This window comes from Corvus moneduloides, chromosome 1, assembly GCF_009650955.1.
Source record: "Corvus moneduloides isolate bCorMon1 chromosome 1, bCorMon1.pri, whole genome shotgun sequence".
Taxonomy (NCBI): domain Eukaryota; kingdom Metazoa; phylum Chordata; class Aves; order Passeriformes; family Corvidae; genus Corvus; species Corvus moneduloides.
Window position 1 is genome coordinate 26,599,128 of NC_045476.1, and position 21,806 is coordinate 26,620,933.

Here is a 21,806-nt window from a genome sequence, read left to right on the forward strand (position 1 = left end):
CATGCAGGCAGAGAGACTCCTCTTCCTAAATGGACTGAACAATATTTGGAAGTGGGCGGCTGTCTCGTTGTGATGCTGTTTTCATAGCATGAGCAAGAAGAGACTTCTCTTTCTAAATGGACTGAACAAGGTTATTATGGCAGTGGTAAACAGACTGAACATCTCAAGGGTTGTCTTTTCACATTGTCAGTGGGAGAAGGGAGGAAGGTGAGGGGAGGAGGAGAGTTCTGAAGGTGGTATAATTTTTTTTTCTTTCCTCTTTTAGGTCTGTTAATAAACTTCTTTATATTCTTTCAAGTTTGGTGCCTGCTTTGCATTTTTCCTAATTCTTATCTCACAGAAGATAAACAGTAATGAGTATTTTAGACCAAACCACTACACTAAATTGGTGTTTCTGCCCGGTTACAAACCCAACCCGCGACAGGTTGGGTTTTTCATTTGGAGGGGGGTTTTTAAGTCTGTTTTAACAGACTGTATTGCATTTCCTGACTTTATCAGAGCCTTAGAACAGAAGGTGAGATTACTTAAATATTTCACTGAGAAGTTCACTGTGTCAAAACTGTTGTTCTTCTGTAAAAGCAAGAATAAAAAAGGGATATGATTTGTGAGATGAAAGTGAGAGAGAATTCCTTTGTATTTTTGATACTGTGTATATATAGTAGTAGAATGAAAAATCCTCAGTCACAGTGTGGAAACTGTATGTCCTGAAACCATGAGATTAAAAAAAAACCAAAAAAAACAAACCAAAAAAACACCCCCAACCAATCAACCAAAATTATAAATAAAATTATATGGATCTGCTGAAAATTGTCAGTGCATCCAACTAGTGTGTATGCAGCATCCTTTGAGTGATTATATTCTTGGCCAACCATGAAGAACAGTATCTACACAGTAGATGTGTTCACAAATATTCATAGCATTGCACACTAGCTGAATTTGAATGGGATCTTTGGAGGTCAAGTGGTCAACCTTCTTGCTCACAGCAGGGCTGGCTTTGCAGTTAGATCCACCTCTGAGTAAGAGCTGAGTGTTTCCCTGACTGGCAGCCTCTCGAGGCAGCCAGTTCCCGTGCATGATCATCCTCACAGCTAAACTTCTTTGTATCAAATAGGAATTTCCCTAGGTACAGCCTGTATTCTTTGCCTCTTGTGCTTTCTTCTAAGTGATACTCAGGATTAGTCTGGCTCTGTCTTCTCTGCAGTTACTACTTAAGTGGTTAAAGACAGCAAGTAGATCCCTCCTTAGCCTTCTCTTCTTCCAGCTAAATGAACTGAATTCCCTCAGGTTCTTCTTGTATGTCATACATTTGAGAACCCTAATTGTTTTGGTGAATCTTTGCTAAACTCACTTCAGTTTGTCATTGTTTTTGTTCAGCTGAGGGTCTCACACTATACCATTTTTTTCAGTCACCTGAGCTGAAATTTCTATTTAACTCCAGAAGAGCTGGAAAATTTCTCTGTATTTCCAGCACATAAAGGGTGTATACTGTTGATATATTATCTGCCCGTAAGATTTCTAAACTAAAAAAAAGAAGTTGATGGTAAGAGGCAAAAATATTCTGCATACTGATTTGAAGATAAAGTTGGGAAACTGAATGAAAACATGGTTGGAGAAAAGTCACGTTGGTGGCAGGGCCACCTCTGTCTGAGGTGGAGTCCATTCCAAGTTTTCAAGTTGCAGGTTGTTCTCAGAAACACGTCTATTATAAGACATTTGCATGGAGGAAAGTCTAAATTCTTCTCTTTTCATAGGACTTTAAATCTTTGTAGGAGGATATAGTCATGCCCATTTGCTCACCTTTCACAGTCATGCCTTCTTGGTTCTTCCGCTAGTAAGATGCTCTACCTATTCTTTGCCACTCTTCCAGCTATACTGTGGCATTTCCATAATGAAGGCTGCCAGGAAGCTTTTGTGGGTCTCTGAATTTATTTAAAATCATCTTTCTAAGCTAATCTAAGAATGACTTAAGACCAAAATTTTTGACCTAATTAATGCAATATCCACTGTGAAAGGTTTGAGCAAAGAAAGAGCTAATGATCTCTTGAGATATGGTCCACCTGTAAATTTCTGAAAATGAAATGAAATGCAAAACTGGAGAGAATTTCGAGAAAGTTGCTCATTTATGTTGTATCAAAAGGTTGATGGAGAGACTTTGTAAAATATGTAGAATTTCTAGAGGAATTATGGCTACATTAGGAAGATTTGTAAGTGGAATACTTCTCCAAAAAGTATGTTTTAGCTGTTGGGAATTGCAGCTCAAAAGCTGAACATATCTGCCATACTCAAGCCTAACAACTACCTACTTGGTATCTGTAGGAATACCTAAAGGATGATTAGTATATGAATATCCTTGTACAGTATCTTCTATGCCATTCAGTGGTAAGTCTTCTGCCAGAAAGGCCTTGAAAGAAAGGGTTCATATTGGGAATTTCTTCACACAGGCTATAGTTAAAATACCACTTACACAAGTGACTACACACTAGATACACTAATATCCTTTTAGATTTTGGCTGCTGACTGTGCAGTGTAGGGCAGTGCAGTTATGCTAGCTGACTTCAGTCAGTTTTCCAGTCTTGCATATTTGAGGCCTGTCATACGTCGAGAACATGGCTGTCTGCTAAGAAAAAAATAAGACGTGCAACATTTTGGTTATTACTGTATTTCATAGCCAGAATGTAACTGACTAAACAAGGTATTGAAAGTTCAATAATAGATAACCTTGATTCTCCAGAAAATGCAAGTTCATGGCTGTATGTGTTAAACAACAAACCAGTATCTAAGATGCCATTCAGAATATCATCAGTGTCATTTTCCCTGTCCATCTAAATCTACGTGTCCAAGAAAACATGCATTAAACAAATGCTTTCAGTTTCTTCTTCATTCTTTGATCATTGAAGTAATGACGTACATGGCTCTAGTAAATCATACTACTGTGAATAATGCGCAGCAAAATCTCATTGTCATTTGTGGACTTTAAGAGTATTTGAATAAAGTTTCTGGAGAGTTGATTTGCTCTGTCTTTTTTACCTAGGAAAACTAGGGACCATATCCTCTGTGCTTCTTTATTTTGTTGTTCCAGAATAAATTAATTTTACAAGCTTGAATTCCCACACTGAGGAGGCATGGAGTCCTGCCATGTTTCTCGTTAACACTGCTTTACACATTCCACATGCCAGAAGCATGAATAAGTTTGGTATAAATATTGAGGATATAATATCCCAATCTGAGAAAGCATCTGAGCATGTGCTGGGGCTTTATTGAAGTCAGCAGGAGCTAAATACATGCTTAAGAGTTAACCAAGGAAATATTTGTCCTTGTGGATTGGGAGCTCAATGGTAAAAGGAATAGATTATACTTGACCCTTTGAGAGTATTTCACTGTGGTATAACACTTCTTGCTTTGAAGAAATAAGATGTGAGATACAACCTCAATGCCTCACAGCCTCCTTTTAAGGCACATATATATCTATCTTTAAAGCAAAAGTTATTCTCTTCAGATTTTAATGAACTTACCTATGGCTGAAGTAACAAAATAAGGAAAGAAGAAAAAGACTGAAATTATATTTTTTAACATAAATTAATAAAAATGCTAATTTCCTCCTTATTTTTCCTGTATTTTCCCAAAATTCATTTTAATGTTAAAGAAATACAAATATTGCCTCTTTTATGAGTTTGTCATTAATGCACTTTTTTATAGTTCACATTTCTAAGCAGAGAACAGTTCCCAAAATGTTAAGTATGACTTTACATAAAGTCTATTCAATAGATTCTTTACATCACATGTTGAAGATGAAGTAATCTTCATTTGCAAATGTAGGATGTTTATCAAAAAGCATTTCTTCTTGACTAGAATATTGGTTTTTTCTGACCATGAGGGGGTGCAAATGCCTGCAAGTGTGTATGTCTGCATGGGAATGCAATGACATGATTATAAATATTATTTTTCTGACCAACAGATATTTCCTGGACTGATTCTCTCAGACATTAAGCCTGCCAAAAGAATGAAGTTCAAGACAGTCTGCTATCTGCTTGTTCAGCTCATGCACTGTCGCAAGATGTTCAAAGCGGAGATCCCTTTCTCCAATGTCATGACGTGTGAGGATGATGATAAGGTAGTCGATGTGGGCTGAGTGCACGCTTTGGGCATCAGTTCCAGGACTGCATCAAGCAGACCATCTTTGAGAACATAAGGGGTGGTATTACAAACTGATAAAGAAGTTTATGGTGCTCCTGCTGGCACTAGAACAATCTACTTCCCACAGCAAAGTCAAACTTTAAGTATAAAAGGCTTAAAATTTGGAGCTGTTCTTGGAAAAGCCGACATAGGTGTCCTATGTGGCTTCTATTAAGGGCTTTTTTCACAGCAATTGGAATTTCTGAGGTTGTTTCCATCCTTTTAAACATATATTCTTTTGCATCTTTAGTCCATCCCAGTCTGAACCTGATGGTGACAAATGCAAACCAACAGAATAATTTTGTGTCTCTAGATGGTTCTCTGAAATGTGAAAGGTAACTGATTAGCCAAAACCCCTCTTTGTCCATTATAGAGATACAAGACATAAAAGTCCCTGATACGAATATAAATTCCGCTTTCTTGGATGCCTGGTTGTGCCATAAATCAAAATGCTTTACATACTAGTAGCCTGGTTTCCTTAATTTCTGTATGTGAATCTACCTGGAAATTTATGGATAAAAACCGTGAGAGTTTCTCATTCCATTTTCTTTGACAGCAGGTGGCAACATTACCCAGGTCACTCCACCAGTGAGTGGTGGCATGCAAGCTTTGAAACCAATAATTCGGCTTGACTGATTGCTTCACATTTTTTCTATTTTTCATTTATTGAAGATTCAGTATAAATCTTATTTTCAGAAAGCATTTGAACTTTCATATTTTGGGTTTTACATGCACTTGTGTTTCCTCTACAGGAAAAGGGGAGAAAAGTCAATTAGCTCATTTAAAACACAGTTTCAGTAAAGACTTTCAGATACTCCAGATTTGATTTTGAAATTGGCCATGTACAAGGCCTTCCAATTGAGATTTAGTGCTATCTTGGAGTATTTTAAAAAATAACCAACACATTCCTTCAAGCATATGCAGTACTTTACATTGTGTATTGTGTATGTTTGTGTATAAATATGGTAATATACACAGAAAATCCCCATGTGGATTTGTTAGGGATCTTATGAAATTTTTTTCATGCCAAAACATTGGCAGTGAAGCTCTACAATGCTATCAGTAATGGAAACAGTTGTTCTGATGTAACACATCATGGATTTGTATTACATAATACTAATATAAATACACAGTGTTAAAATGTAGGACTTCTTTAGAGTTTTCAGTCCTCAAATCATGTAACAAAAGTAAAACAAGTGGGAATGAAATAAAACAAGTGAGGTCTTTAAAGGCTTTGAAGCTAGTACATTTCTGAGAAATATAAATACTGGATCTTGATCACATATAAGACATAAAGTAAGTCTACATTGCAAAATAATAATAGAGATACAAATAAGAGACCTAGAGGAAATAATTATATGTAAGAAACAGCTATTTTGATTAAGAATAGAAACTTTAACCCTGTTTCAAAATGGCAGAATAGATAATATAATTTATTCCATATATCAAAATAACACACATATTCACCTACCCTCATTTCAGGTTTTAAAGTAAAGAAACATTTATTTAAACACTGTTTTCCTTACCCTTGATGTTAACTATAGGCTTAAATTTGAATTGTAAAAAATCCCTGATGATGTATTTCTGCTGTAACTAAGGCAATACATACGCTAACTAATTATAGTTTATTGAGAGCAAAATTGTGTATTTCTGACAATATTCCTACAAGCACTCAGTTTCCCTACAAATTACGGGTACAAATGTCTTCCTCAAGACAACAAATTTCTCTCTGTTTAGAAACACTGAAAATAGTTATTTGGCTGGAAATTTAGGATGTCTAATCAAAGTATGTCCCCAAGTTTAGTTTTCATGTTGAAACAATTAGCTCTTAAACAGAAGACAATTTACCAGGTAGTGGGATCTGATAGCTTGAGGAAAAATGTAGCCTTATAACTGTTTACTGCTGGTGTAACCTTCTCTCTACGTATAAAGCCAGAAAAGCAACACTGAATTTTTTGCTAGGGTCCATTTTTCTTTACAAACAGAAAACTAAGGTATTAGCCAGCAGATAACCCTTCCCACTATTCATGAGAATTCAGATATAATATACATATAAGTTAAGTAAGCTAATGAACTGCTGTAGTTCACAATTTGTTCACTGATGAGGTACTCATAAGAATTTCTTGTGAAATAAGAAAAGAAACTGCCGTTTCTGCAAGATTACTTAAATAGTGATCACCATCTTTTTTGCCATCTGGATTAAAAGGATATGTTGTTGTATAGTCTCTAGAGTAGGCTATTTAGGAGTGAGTGTTCTGAAGAGAGAAATTTTGTTTTCTTCTTTACCATCTTTCTGGCAGACTCTATTTATTATATAATAATAATAATAAGTAGACTTGTTAGTTCAAAATGTTTTGAATTGTCTTGAACTCTGCAGATGCTAGATAAAAAATATTCCTTTGACTTTACAGAAATAGTAGAACTTGCCTGAGTTTTGTTGTCAAAACTTTTCTGGGAAGTAAGGCTTGACCCTGTCTTGTCATAGAACAGATCTAGCCATAATGGTTTAGATTCAAGTGCCCTCAACTAAAGGTTGCCACCAGTGAGATGCTGCTCACTGTCTCCTGAGTACTCTCTGTGAAAAGTGAGACAGCTTGTCTAAAGTCCCTTCCAGATACGCTCTGTGATAAATCTTTTCCATTGGAAAGAACTATGAGTAATCATCTTGTAGCTGTGCTATCTCAGCTTTGGAGGAGCCAGTTAGGCACAGGTTAGTTCTGATAATCTGTTGGATGGCTCCATCTGGATCTGCAAGTGCACTTGAGGCATACTCAAGAGGTCTTAACAAGAGAGCCAATTGGGTGAGTTAAAGATAGCAACACTTGAAATTTCAGACCCTCTGTAGTCACACGTGGTCATTGTGCAAGACTTTAAGGTAAACTATCATTTTGAAATATGTATTGTTACCTTGACAGTAGGACTTTTCTTGTGTCATGAAGAGCCTGGTTGTCTTGTCTTCAAGATGTCCAGAGCTCCATGTCTTCTGTCAAGGAAAAAAACCAAAATAAAATGATTTTGCAAAGTAAAGTCACCCTGACTGGGAACAAGCTGATTGTTTACTTGGTGGCAGAGGAGTGTCAGGGCCATATGTGAAAAGAACTTCTGGATTAAAATGCTGAAATTAAGTGGGAGTTTTCTCGTTGATTTGAATGAGATCAGTATTTCAGGTAAGGACTTTTAAAAAGGTGATATTCATACTCAGATAAGAGCCCTGTCTTTTGTAGTTGCTCTGTTTAATGAATTCCACATCCTCTCTATGAGCTTGAAGTAATATAAACAGCAGTGAAAATTTTCAGTGCTAGTAAAATCTGTGCTTCTTTCTTCATCCATACTGCAGAGGAGAGCATTGAGGACAGCCTCTGAAAAACTCAGGAATCGCTCCTCTTTTTCTACCAATGTTGTATACAACACTCCAGGAACTCGAGTAAACAGATACATCAGCCGCTTGATAGAGGCCCGGCAAACTGAGTCTGAGATGGCTGATTTGAACTTCATTACCCTGAAGTATAAGCAAATTGAACGTGAAAATAAAGTAAGGGGGTTTAAATTATTTTTACTGATTTCACTGACCATAAGCCAACTAGCATTGGGATTTTTGTTTGGGTTTCATGCAATGTTTAAATACTATTCACTATCTTTAAATACTCCACTGGGCTGTCTCTCCATTAAGAAGGTGACATTATCTCTTCCTTCTATGGAAACGCTTGAAGGGGATAAAAAGAAAGATTGGTATTGTCCTACTTATCAGGATCCTACTCCCTGTTATATATCCTGTGTTTTGGTCTTTCTTTTGATCCTCCAAACTGCCTGAGTCGCTTGTTTAATGCTGTCTCATTGCAATGTGTCTGCCTACTCACTCATCTGCTCTTGAGAAGTGTTAGTGACAAGAAGATGCATAGGTAGCCTGATAAGTATTGATCCAGAAATTCTAGAAAATATTAAAAAAAAAATTAAATCTCTGGACAAGGTTGTAATCTTACACTAGTGTGGCAGTGCTAAAAGCAGGGGATTTATTCCAGACTTACAAGATGCACATTGGCTAACAATTGTTCCTACATTGTAGGGTTTGGGGTTTTTTGTGAATACAAATTATTTGTATTTACAGCCTTTAGTTTATGTGTTTGAAAAAGCAAAATTGTTATGGTTTTGAAGTAATTTGGCAGTAGCATTTATTTTTCCACTGTAAGTCACTTCATAGTTGTCTGAGATTTCATGTCACTACTGTTTCAAGTTAGAAGGCTGTGTGCCATATTGGATCCAAATTTTTTAAGGTTTTAAGCATAAATTTTGATTTCAAATTTCAAAAGTAATTTATTATTTGACTGTAACTTTTTTCTTTCAAAATAAAAAGTCAGAAGACCAGAAGGTGTAAATGAGATTGAACTTTGGATCTTTCTGAGAAAACACTTTTGTGTTTACACCCCTAGAAAGCTTCTTCTCGTTAACACTGTAGCTTAGTGGAATCAAGAGCAGTAGCTTCTCCAAACTGAGCCCATGTATCTCATTAGCAGCTGCCTCCAAGTCCACTCATTAGTGTTCTGTCCTGAGCAGCTGAGGTGACAGGACTTTTTGAAGGCAACACTAAGGCGTGTTTGGCCTTTTTCCATGATGAGTGAGTAAAGGAAGTGCCACCCCCTTCTGGTTCAAAGTGGCTAAACTTTTTTCTCAAAAAGATAAACTTATATCTGAGCCTAACCCAGTTTTGACTAGTTACAGGGTGAAAGAGAAGTTTGTCAAGGAAATTGTTGTGTAGACTTGCCTCATCTGTTTTTTTCATGTGAATTAAGCCATCATGTTTTTAAACTAAGTAGGGGCTTGTTTTATTTTAAGATACAGTTCTTTCTCACTGAGAATGGACAAGTGTGGTGTCTGGGTATATATAAAATATTTACTGTCGTCATTTCTTCCTTTCTTTAACAGTACCACCAGCTTCAGGATGAGTACTTCACCAGTGCTGTAGTTCTCTCACTAATTCTAGCTGCCTTATTTGGCCTTGTCTACCTTCTAATAATACCACAGTAAGTTTCTGTCTTTTGCTGTCATAACTCAAAGTGGAACATTCTCAGACATCTGCACCGGTCAAAAATTAAAGTCTTTGGAACAGGAATGGGCATCTAGGTTGGTATCTTCTCACATGGGTGATTCTCTGTTAGACCCTCAGTTTAATTGTTATCTCTTTCATTTGTCCATGGAAGACACTTTTCACTATCTATTTTTTTTTTCTTTTGTAGAAATATGCATTTAGAGGAAAAAAAACATATTTCAGTGTTTATTTAAACTTTCAGTGGTTATTTTTTACTTATTTAAAGCATTTCTGCAATACAAACAAAGGTGTTACTGCAGCTTTTCTAGATGTGTTTGTGGTACTTTGGATTAAGTATTTCAGGATTGATAGCAACATAAATAAAACTATACGGAGTTTAATGGCAACTAAGTACTTAAAGTACCCATCCATCTGCATTGAGGCCTGCATTTATAGCCTTCATTGAAGTTTTTGGTATCAACACTATCCCTACATTAACTGCCTAGTGCACAGTTTGGCTATGCCCACATAGCTTGCGGTCCGACCTTGACTGCAGTAAAGCAAATATAACAAAATGATGTATTTGGGAGCTGTCCTATGCCTATTGTTGAGTGATTAGTTAGTAATTACCTCAGATTTTGTCAGTTCTATGTGAATGCTTACTGAATAAAAAATACTTAGAGCACTTTCAAATCTAGACATAGATAAAAGAGTGTGTAAGGTATAAAATTATTAATAATGAACTTTTTTTCAGATGAGGATATCAAAACATTAAAAATAAACTTTACTCACTTTTACTAACTATTAGGATTTCAATGGGAATAGAACTGGCCACAGGATAATGCTTTTGAAAATTCCATTTAATTATGGTATTTTCTATTCAGAAATCCCCAGTCATAAAAATACTTCTATATTCTATTATTTCTAGTTGAAAGATTAAAAAACACCTTATTTACTTTAATAAAATACAAATACTAATTTGTAATATAGTACCTTTCATCTAAAGAATTCAAAGTCACTGATAAGAATCATCATTTACATCATCATTTCCAGACTAATGACTCTGCTGACTAATTGGAGTATAATCAAGAAGTCTTTCATGTTCTTCTTCAGTAAGCCACAGCTGCAGTACATAGCAGTTTTGAACAAGGAGAAATAAAGAGTATTAGTGTAGTTGAAGCTAGAATGAATTTCCAAGAATCATATTAATAGCCTTTCCAAAAACTACTGTCACTTAAAAACAGCTGCACGGAGATTCAGTTTAAGTCATGATCTGACAGACACACAAGCTCCAGCAGAATATCACCACTGAAGATCATGAAGATGGACTGGGATAGTTGAAAAAGCCACTCACTGAATGCTCCTAAGTTCTTTCTTCCAGTGTCTTGAGTGGTAGCTTTATACAGCCAAATTGCTGTTTTTCTTGGGCTCTTCCCTTGCTATGACACAAATGCAAACATGAGCTCAATTAAAACTTTGGAAGTATAGGGGAATTTCCCCTCTTTCCAGAATTTGAGCTTTAAGCTGCTGTTTAGATTGCCAAAGTAGTAACAAGTATGGCAAGAGAATGCAAAAGACAGACAAGGCTTGTAATATGTTACTCTAATGGGAGAAGTGATACATCACAATATTTCAAGAAGGAGGTTCATCATCTAGACAAGAAAATGTCATAGGAAAGTCAATTACTGCATAAATATACAGAAATCAATGGGCTTGCCATTCTTACAATTCCTATCATCGTTTGAGCAAAACAGCGTCTCAACTAAAGAACACATTTTATATCCCCAGATGGAATTGGTGAGAGTAAGGCTATGTTCCTGTCAACCTAATCTGTCCAATTATGCAATTATGGAGGTGCATATGCAGTGTAGCCACTAAAAGCCCTGAATATGAACCTTTCTAACGTCTTATTCTGTGTTTATTAAAAAAAAAAACCACGATGTAGCCCTTTTTAGATGCCAACCCAAATGTCTGTCAGCGTCCCAGTCAGCACTACTGTCAGTTGTCAGCTATTGCTGCCTTATAAAATATTGCTGCAGTCATGTCCCCTGCATTCTATTCTAGCATGCTACCATCATGAATACAAGTGAATTCTCTAAAGGCATGAGAGTCTGCCTTGATTAATACTTGTATTTAGAATCCACACTAAGAGCACCCAGGGTCACCTTCCAATTCTGGGTATACATACTACACCACAGAATTCTCCCTGTTCCAGTATCAGTAGGAACTGTTACATGAATTTGAAATCAAAGTTAAATAGTTAGAAATTCTACGGGAGAATCGCACACTTCTGCTGTCAGAAACCCTGTAGAAACAATCTTTCCCCAGTAATTGTCAAGGGCACAGATACATATATGCCTGAATCCATGGCTCACATGATGTCTGAACTGGCTGGTTTGTTCTCACAAGTTAGAAAAGAAGGTGTGAAGGTCATGTTATGCTACTGTCATACAGCTGTAATTCCATGGTTGTCGTGGGGCCAGGCTGCCCCTGAGCAGAAATCAAATGCACCTGCACTGGTGGACTAATTTTTGTCAGCTTGCTCACACCCATAAGGTACTTTTCCAAGAGAAGTTTTCTGGAGAAAGAAAGTTCTTGGTTTGCACCCCTCTTCTCATGAAGAACAAGCCTATTTTGATTGATCAGAAGAGGGAAGATTTAGAGTTTAAAAATTATTACAGCATCTATGTGAAACTTAAAATTTGTCTAACCACTGAGGAAGACTCAAAAGGAGAGAGTTGTTCTACTTCATTAGAAGACAGTCTGGTCTGATTTTATTTGACTTGCTAAGTGTCTGAATTGAATGACCGTTGATTTCTGAATCTTTGAGAAAGAGAAATTAGAAGGAAAAAGCATATGGTAACTGTTAACACAGCTGCCAAGGCCAAGTAATTGAGTTACACACTCCCCTTACAGGAGTCATTATGCTGAATATTCTGCATTAGCCTACAATTAGAAAGTGTCCCTCCTGACTACCATAAATTTGAATTTTTGAGGCGCTTTAATGTCCTTGCTAAGGTCAGAGTGGGGACCATATGCAAGAGCATTTACTAATTTCTTAGTCTTGAGAGCAGTGGACTTCACTGTTAAATTTGTGCTGTGATGGTTAGTATAACAGCAAGGTTGAGGAGGAGATCCTCCACCATTTATTTAAAATACTATTTCAGAAGGAGCCCAAACAGAAGTTTGTTCTCATCTATTACTGAGTTGCATTGCAATACTTCTATTGTGTTTTGATTCTAGGAGTACCATAGTTCTTGTTCTCCTGGTGTTCTGCATATGCTTCCTAGTGGCTTGTATTATGTATCTACATGTCACACGAGTACAAGTAAGTGATTTAAGATTTTGTGACTATTCTTCCTTTTGGTGACCATGCTATGTTTGTCTTTTGGCATATGAAGCCATCAGTGTATGCTTCACAGATTCATAGAGTCTGAAATCTATGTGCTTTAAAGTTCATCGGTAAGTAATGTATTAGACACTTCAAAACTGAAGATGGATCATCTGAAAGTAGATTTTTTACAGGAGGAATCATTACAGCAGTGTAGCATTCAATGCCATTAATTCTATGCTTTCTTTTTTGCCAAATCTTTCCTGAACACCTACCACTAAATACTGTGTTCAGATAAACTGCTTTAACCTGACTTCTACTCCTTTCTGACTACAGAGCACACTATTCTCCCTTTCATTCCAGCTGGTCTGGGTGTAAAGTCCTGCTGACTTCCCTCTGTTTTCAAATTTTTTCCTGCCAAAACAGCAGCTGGTTTGATAGTAAAGCACTATGTTTTGCACACACAATCCTTGGCCTTTTCAAAACCTTCAGTAATGATTAATTCTCCTCCATTATATTTTCACAACAGTAACGATACAGAAGGATATTTGGTTTTTTTAGGGAAGAAATAGGTCTACCAGATCAGAATAAAGCATCTACAGGCTAATCTTCTGATGAAAGAAATCTGTATTTGATTAATCTAAATTTAGTCTTTTCAGACAATTATCAGGAAAAAACACCTACGCAATTAATCAGCTTTGCTGATTAGCACACACAAATTTTAGTTTTAAAAAGTGCCCTTTGGAAGAAGAAAAGCATGTGTTTTCATGGAAACATAAATAGTATATTAGCAGAGTATCAGGTACTGAACAGAACCTTGTTTATAAACTTGAAAAATTATTTGGGAGTAATTTTGATGATCTCTTTTTTTTTATATTAGGGCAGAGTAGTTTATCATCTGTTCTGCTCTCCATAGATGGTAGAAATGCAGATGAAGTTTGTAGGAAGTAACTGCTCTTTATACCATTTCCCTGGGGCTAGTGAAAACTTAAGAAGTGTTCCATCTGTTTTGTCAGTCAAGAAAATTTGTATTTATTCCAGGTTCCTCTAGAGATTCAGTACTATACAGGATCAAATCCAGCATTAGAAAAAGAAAGAAATATAAAACCTTAGAATATCACAATTTAAAACTTTGTGGCAAAAATTCGTCTTATATAATAAATAAAATAGAATTAATATGGTATGGATAATGGATATAGAATTGTAAAAGAATAATTCCCCTATTTTAATCAGTTTTCTGGCACTTACTTGCTGTTTAACACTTCACAAGTGACTCAGCTTCTCCATGCTTTAGCATTAAATGCCTTACTCATAAAACCACTTTGATAATATTTTACTGTACCAGTTACCTAGAATTTTGGGAATCTGACAGTACTTATTTAGTTAATATAAATTCCACAAATAGAAGAAAACAAAGAAAATTAAACCCAAAATTCTATGCTATCATAAAAGTGCAGATGCAATCTTAGAATGTCTTAAACTCAGAAGTATAAATCTTATTAGTGTCAGAATTTTAATTCAGACCTCATCTTTTAAACGTTTCTTTTCCATTTTAAACCAATAGCCTAGCATGTCAACATTTAAAACATATATGCACTACACAGACCAAAAAAAATTGTCTGTGCACGTGTCAGGACATGCGATCTTTGAATTTGTATTTTGCTTTGTCCCTATTAACTATCCAGCACTATCTTCAAACTATGGGTATTACCTCTTTAACAAGCAGTAGATAGCTTATTTGGTTGAAAACTGAATTAATGGACTTTATACACTTTCTTCAAACACAATTATTTTGTGTTTTATTTATATGGATAAAACCACACATGTTCCACCCCATGTGTACATAGGATTTTCATCTAGTTAAGTGGACAGTTTGATGGGTAAAATACTATGGGGATGATCACGTTCAGAGCATGGCAGTTTATGGTTATACTTTACCTGGAAACCAATAATAAGTGGGATACTACAGGAGTTTATCCTGAATTCTGTCCTGTTTGACACTTTTATCAACAGCCTGGAGAAGGACATGGCATATACTTATGTCAAGTTTTCAAATTACTACAGTTACGTAAGAACAGTAGTAAGTAAGTAGTAAGAACAGGCAGGATGACTATTGAGAGGGTCCTAGATAGCTTGACAGAATGGGCCAACAGGAATCTTATAAATACAGAATGGATAATGCAAAGTCCAGGCCCTGAGAAGAAATAATCCCCTGCAATGACACAGGAGGAGTAACCAACTCTGCAAAAGTGGCCCTGACACTCTGGGGATCAAGGCAGACAGTACTTTTGGGCCCCCTGAGGTCCCTTCCAGTCAGAACTGTATGATAGTGATGAACAAAGGCAGAAATAGTCTGTCTTTTTTTCATAGTGTAATTTTGGATGTTACTGTATCTTCTCACTTGAGAAAAAGCTTTTCAATCTCAGATTCCTATAATTTGAGCTATTTGTTCTACAATATGCTCAGTTTTATTAAAGGTGATATACCTCAGGTATCCTAATCTGTTTTATTGATGCTAACAGTTACATTGGTGTAGCAAATTAGCTCAGATCCATAGTACAAATCTACTATTGATACTATATTGATTGCTCAACACCTACGTTTACATGGACTTAACCTATACTGAAGCCAGAATGTATTTGTAGATCATACTTCCTTTTTTTTCTGTAATTGCTTGTATTCTCATGTGTCACAGCCCATATGAAGTTGATTCATCTATAACTGCCTGAAACGTTTAATAACATGGTCATACATACAGGGGAAATGTCTCTATATATGCAAAAGGAAAGGGACACATTTCAATACATGATTTCTGTTTTGCCAAGGCTAAAGTAGCCTCTCTCTTTGAGTGCTTTGCTGCCTGCTGGAAGCTATGCTTTTGAGGTCGGTGATACCCATGAAGTGAATAGCTTTTCTTCAAAATTGTTAATTTTCATCCAAAAATCAGGTGTTTGCTTGCTCTATTTGACCTTAGGTGAAATCGAACCTTGATAAATCTGAGCTTCCTCCTTTTAAACGACACAAGATAATCCCCACTTTAAATCTGACTGTTTCTTGGATTTGATTCTTGACCCTTAAAGTCACTGGAAGAAGTCCTGTGGTCTGAAAGATATATCCAGTAGATAATAGATGCACCAAACATTCTTAGTGCAAAGGGAAAGGAAGAAAAGAAGCTTTACCTGGAAGCAGAGTTGGTCAGAATGACTGGAACGGGCCTAAGTACACAGCCTGACAGACTTACCTTTCCTGTCTCACGTTCTGTCACAGACTTCATAGGAGCAAGAACTTGACGTGTAATAGTGTGATAAATGGAATCACGGTAAAAGTGGAGATAAACAAAATGTTCACAAGACTCCATTTCACCAGATACTTTTGTTCTCTACTGCTGTTTCTGACAAATTCAATGTTTTTATGAGTCACAATAATTAAAACTACCCTGGCATTTAACATGCCTATTATAACAGAAGACATATGTGCCACTCCAAAATTTTATGCTATCAGAGTATGTTCTCTTGGATCACAATTTGGAACTGAAAATTTGCAAGACAAAAGTTGCTTTGGGTATTTTCCCCATGAGAGCAAAATCAAGTGCCGTCCTCATGTATTATTTACATCATGAGTAGACATAAAACTAAAATTTCTAAGAGTTCTAATTATAGTGAGAAATAATGTATAGCAATAATAATTTCACATTTATTATCTCCAAAACTGGAATTACAGTTAAAATACGTCTACAAAAATAACCAAATAACAGTTACTATGCAACAATAACTACAATTTCGTAATTTGCAGTACAGGTTAAATTTCTGTATCCCTTATTCACTTCTCTTTATAGACTACTAAAAAATAACAACCCCACCTTAAAAATATTTTAAATATTTTATCTATAAATCTTTTTTTCTTCTTCCTTAGTGTTTTCCAGGGTGCCTGACCATACAAATTCGTACCATTTTGTGTATTTTTATTGTGATCTTAATATACTCCGTGGCTCAAGGCTGTGTGGTGAGTATTTGAATCAAGTATCACTTAAATTAGCATTCTGTTTAAAGAACAAGCTGGGGCAGGTCCATTAAACACATACCATATTTTCATCTGATGAATTCCTACTTCTTTTATTATTCATACTTGCAGAGCATGCTTCTTCAAAATTAACCCCCTTTGCTGCAATTTGAACTTCCATTGCCCTGAGACAATGTATTGTGTAGGACAGTGTATTGAATTAGGAATGGCAAAGCTATTAGCAAATTACAGATAATACCTATTCAAAACCAATATAAATTTGTATGTCAAACCTTAGCATCATGTGGACTGATGATGTCATGCACTTTGTGGGAAAACTGTTTTTAAATGTTCAACTGCTTGCTAGTTCAATGGCTAATATTTTGTGACAGACAAGGTATGGTGTCAAAACAAGATTGCTATTTCTATGTGGCAACTTATGGAACATATTTCTGTGTAATAACAGGGTGATACTTTTAGTCTAGGCAGATCAGAAAGATAGATTTTAAAATATTGACAGTTTTGTGTAACGAGAAGAGGTGCTTACACTATGCTACTTACATGATCCATTCACGTCTAATGTCTAAAAAGCTTCTGTTGTATGAAGTGAACATGCTCAATACTTCTGAAAATTAAGCTTCCTTTACTGTAGATTAGCAGAGAGTTCAACATGGTGGACTTGAATTCCAATGGTATTCAAACTTCCACCTAAGTATTTGTCAGTCAGTTGCCTTGATGAATTCCTAGTGCTTAATTTCAGCATTTTGGCTGCTAATGCTAATGAACTAAACATATTAGGGTACTCGAAGGAAAGAATCTGCACAAAAATAGCACATAAAACACAATTGGAAATGCTGAGAAGGCAGATGTTTCAAATCATGCCTCTCTGCAGGAATTCAACAATGTGTTCTGACCATTAAGAAAACACGAGCAATTCTCAGTGCTGAGATGCCAAGCCTCGTATTTTGTATTTTGTGTATTCACTCGTCCCTGGACCTGCCCCGAGAACATAATAACTAGCTTATCCCCATGAACTGAATGGGCAGAGGATCCCTTTTCTGTGAATTCCAATGTCCCGAGAGGAGCCAAGAATTACTGATGCTGAGACATTTCTGGGAATTCCTGAACATCATCTGTGTGAGTAACACACAGCTGTAATAGCACACAGACACATATATGGTTCCTAATGTGGACATAAGCACAAAATGCATAGAGCTTTGCAGTGATTCCAGGCTAGCTTCTGAGCAAATTCTGTGTATCTGACTTTGGGATTGAGATTAAAGTTATGACAGCCAAAACTTTTGTGAATCAGCCTCCACAGATCTGACACTTACTTTGACCAAATGAAACAAGCACCATTGTTGCCACTTAAAGATGGTGAGAATGAGAAACAGACATTGTAAGCCCTAATGCAAAGCTGAACAATAGTGTAAGAAGACAGATTAGAATTCAGAAGTTCTGACCTCCAACAAGGCAGTGATCATTCAGTTACAACTTGGAATAGGTCAGAAATATAACTTTATCCTTTCCTGAACAAAAATAACTTGTAACCTAAGGAGAAATGTTTAATCAGTAGAAATTATTAGTTCCTGCAAGGTAATGCCTCTTGAATTCTCAGTTATCAGAAGAGCTAGGTGTTGAGGTTCCACTATTGGTTGTACAGCAGATAATGTTTTCCTGGATAGATTGCTGATCATTGATGAAGCCCTCATGCATGTGTATGTTTTTGGATGAGTTTACAATGAAAGCATTTTTAAGGATATTGAACAAAATCCCATTAAAGGGGTTTTTCATTTCACTCTCTCAATCTCATTTCATAGTGTTATCCATTATGAGTTTAACTCACATTTTATTTATTATTTCTCATCCTTCTAAGTTAATACAACCCCCATAAAATACATGGTTTAATCACCCTTCAGGTTGACTCAGGTCAGTTACTTTACAGCATACTATAAAATTTCATTGTCAACGTTTGGGATGAAATAAAAAGGTCTTATAACACACTTCAAAAGAGAAAGCGTAAGTACAGGGCAGAGCGTATATGATGGTGCCTGTTAAATCAATTTCACACTACCATCCCACTCTCCCCACTTATACTAACTCTTATCCATTTCCTCTGTGAGGGTTGAAGGTTGGACTGCAGTTAAAACTGGAGCTCTAGGGACTTGCACTATGTGCCAGAAATTCCTCTCTTCCTTGTGTAACAGCTCTGAGATATGTACATGACATTGTCTTTAGGATAGGCAGGTTAGGTTTCCCCAAATTTCCGATAAGCAATATACAAAAAAAATTTTATTTCCCAGTCTAAGAAGGAAATGAAACTCCTTGGATAACTGCAATGACAGGAATATTAAAGATGAGTCCTTGTGTTTGAAACATATGTGACAGCAGAAGTCGCTGTGAGATGGAAAAAGATATTATGTTTAGTTTTTAACTCAATTAAAATATGTTTTCCTTTGTATTTAAGTAATTGAAGTTTATATGATTTACATAGTCAATAAAACAAACATTTATTTATATCTCTGCTCTGTACAAGAACCTTTTTCACCTGCATGGCCACATAAAATGTTAACTGAAGTTCCTTAATTTTGCAGGAATATGCTGGCTTGAGAATCTCTTAGCTTTTAGGAGCACTGAGAGGGAAACTATTAAACTAAGCCCACACTTGAATTGGTTGTCCTTGTTGGCCTCTAATTAACAAATTGTGTCTCTCCCCTAAAACTCAGTGGAGCATTGCAGGAAAAGGAGATTTTAATACAGCATTGAGCTGGGTGGGAACTCCACAGCCATAGTTTTCAAAGTAGAAATGAACTACAGTCAGCCTCCATTTCTGCAACTACATTTCTGTTTATTTCGCATTTAACTTTCTCCCCTTCTCACCTCTCCTGTGTTTTCTAGGTTGGCTGCATGCCTTGGGTTTGGAATACCAATTCCAGCAGCTCAATAGTTATAATTTCTCCTGGTGGAACAAATAAAACAATGAATGAACTTCCATGTGACACAGCCCACTATGCTTTCCTTTCCTGCATAGTGGGGACTCTCACCTTGGCAATATTTCTACGTGTATCTTCCTTGCCAAAAATGATTCTCCTGCTTTTTGTTACAATTTTGTACATAGTTATTCTGGAACTCAGTGGTTACAGAAAAGCAGTGGGGTAGGTATCCAGCTAAATTAAACAATGGGTAATTTTCTATAGATAGTCACACATTGACTACTTATTTCTGAATTGTCCTCTAGTGTTCAGTGCTGCCTAGGACTATAGACTCAGTAGAGCGTAAGAAATACTTCAGTCATCCTCTCCCCAGCAATTGTAGGATCTAGTAACATCCATCAACTGGAGATCAGCTTTTGGGAGTTGGCAACTGTTGCCCCATTGTTCTGTAGTTTTATGCTAATGTACCCCAGCTGAACACACTGCAGTCTAACTATCATATGGAATAGAAAAACACAGTTAAAAACTTAACTGCCATGTTTCAGCAGCCCTCAAGCAATCCCAATTTCAGTTAAGCTTTTGAGCTTTTCAATGTTTTTATATTTCCTAATTAAAAATGTGCACACACATTATAATAATGCATAGCATTAAAAAATCCTCAAGAAGTTGCATGTTGGCATGATGCAGTGATCAGATGTACTGCCACCCATCTCTCTGCCCAGATGAGCCTCCTCAAAAAAAGCTAGTGATTAGGAGGTACCCATGTGTTCTAAACTAAAGATCTGATATTAAAAATGTGCAGCCTTAGGTATTAGACCTGGAATAAACCCATTTATTTTCTTCTTATTTTTAAGGGGCGGCTCCTTTTATATGCGTGGTTATGAACCAATACTAGCTATTTTGCTATTTTCTTGTGCTTTGGCCCTGCATTCAAGACAGGTGGACTTGAAACTGCGTCTGGACTACCTCTGGGCAGTGCAGGTAAATCACAGGACTTTACAGTATCCATGCACAAAAAATGATGTCTGACTTTTTGAATTGGTTGGACTCAGATTATAGGACAAATTACTTGGACTCAGACACTCAAATTTTTTCATGTCTTTTGGGGTTCACAGAGAAAGATTATTTTAGAGCTTTCTTTCCACAGACCTGTAAAATTCATCTTTTTCCTGGAGAAGTGACTTTTTTGTTTCTTTGCAGTTGTTCCAGTATATCATTAATCAAATAATATATTTATATCTAAGGTGCATTAGGAATAAACTGTTAACAATAGAAACTTGAGATAAAAAAATCAATTCCATGGGGTTTTTTTATCTGATTATTCAAAAAGGAATGAAAGTAAATAAATATTCAGTTAAACTGAAAAGAAGCAAATCAAACTGATAAAAGGAAATATTTAAACCTATATTATACAAAGAAACTATGGAACTCTTTCTCAGAGGAAGATCAGAAATTTATTTAGATACCAAGTTCAGGGACCTTTTTTGAAAATTTAATTCCTAACTACCATAATCACAGCAAAAACCTACAGAAATTATATTAGCCATAACATGGGCATCAGGATATGTCTACCTCCTGTCACACCTCTCAGCAGTCTAATTCCCACGTCCAAGATGTTTTACACCGGCCCTCAAGGGAAGGAGAAAGTTGAATATGTAAGTTTGTTTGGTGGAATTTGGAAGTTTTCATTACAGTAAAGCTTACATTCCTGTAGTTGACAGAGGTCGTATTCTGTTCTCATCTGCATCCTGTGAACTGTGTTGTGAAGAAGACCATATAAATCATTGTAGCGCTTGCTTTTACACATAACATCAAGACTGAAACACATGGGTTACTGGTTGACTGGAACACATCCCTGGATCCACTGTATTACATAAAGTGGAGAAAGCAGTTATGACTTAGCTCTATTATATTCTGCGTGAGAAGTTTTTCTACCTAGCAGTTAAGCTTTGTTGGGATTTCTTGATTAACTTGATGTCCAAGACTGTGTTCCCCTCTTTTATGCTTTAAGATTATCTTGTTCTATAATTTCCATGAACTCTGTACAGCTCAGCTGAGTGTGATCGTTTATTTCAGTTTTTGTCCTATGACCTGCAGTATTCATAACTGCTGTGCCTGTCAGCCTCAGAAGCTTGTTTTGGATAAAGTGATACTAGTTTCTGTTTGCTATGGTGCCAAATACAATTTTCAGATGGAAAAAAAAAATCACCTGATTTTGAAATTCGGTGCTGCACATGCCTCGCTGGATAGTCACTAACTTTATGTGGGCTGGCACGCGGTGGAAGTATGTGAGTGCCATATGATCCATGAATACAAAACCTTCTGTATGTTATTCCAGGCCCTGATC

At 36.3% G+C, this 21,806-nt stretch overlaps 1 protein-coding gene across 4 annotated transcripts in view; it reads left to right on the forward strand.

The window, feature by feature from the left end:
* The window catches only part of ADCY1 (adenylate cyclase 1), a 160,955-nt gene that overhangs the window by 110,707 nt on the left and 28,442 nt on the right, over positions 1–21,806 (forward strand). For 3 of the 4 annotated variants that reach the window (XM_032102857.1, XM_032102858.1, XM_032102862.1), the window contains 7 exons: positions 3,956–4,111; positions 7,511–7,705; positions 9,094–9,191; positions 12,440–12,524; positions 16,440–16,529; positions 19,425–19,681; positions 20,314–20,440. In XM_032102857.1, coding sequence (XP_031958748.1) covers positions 3,956–4,111; positions 7,511–7,705; positions 9,094–9,191; positions 12,440–12,524; positions 16,440–16,529; positions 19,425–19,681; positions 20,314–20,440 — 1,008 coding nt within the window. Of the gene's footprint in view, positions 1–3,955; positions 4,112–7,510; positions 7,706–9,093; positions 9,192–12,439; positions 12,525–16,439; positions 16,530–17,838; positions 18,008–19,424; positions 19,682–20,313; positions 20,441–21,806 lie in introns of those variants that run through there. The other variant, XM_032102870.1, reaches the window with a different exon arrangement.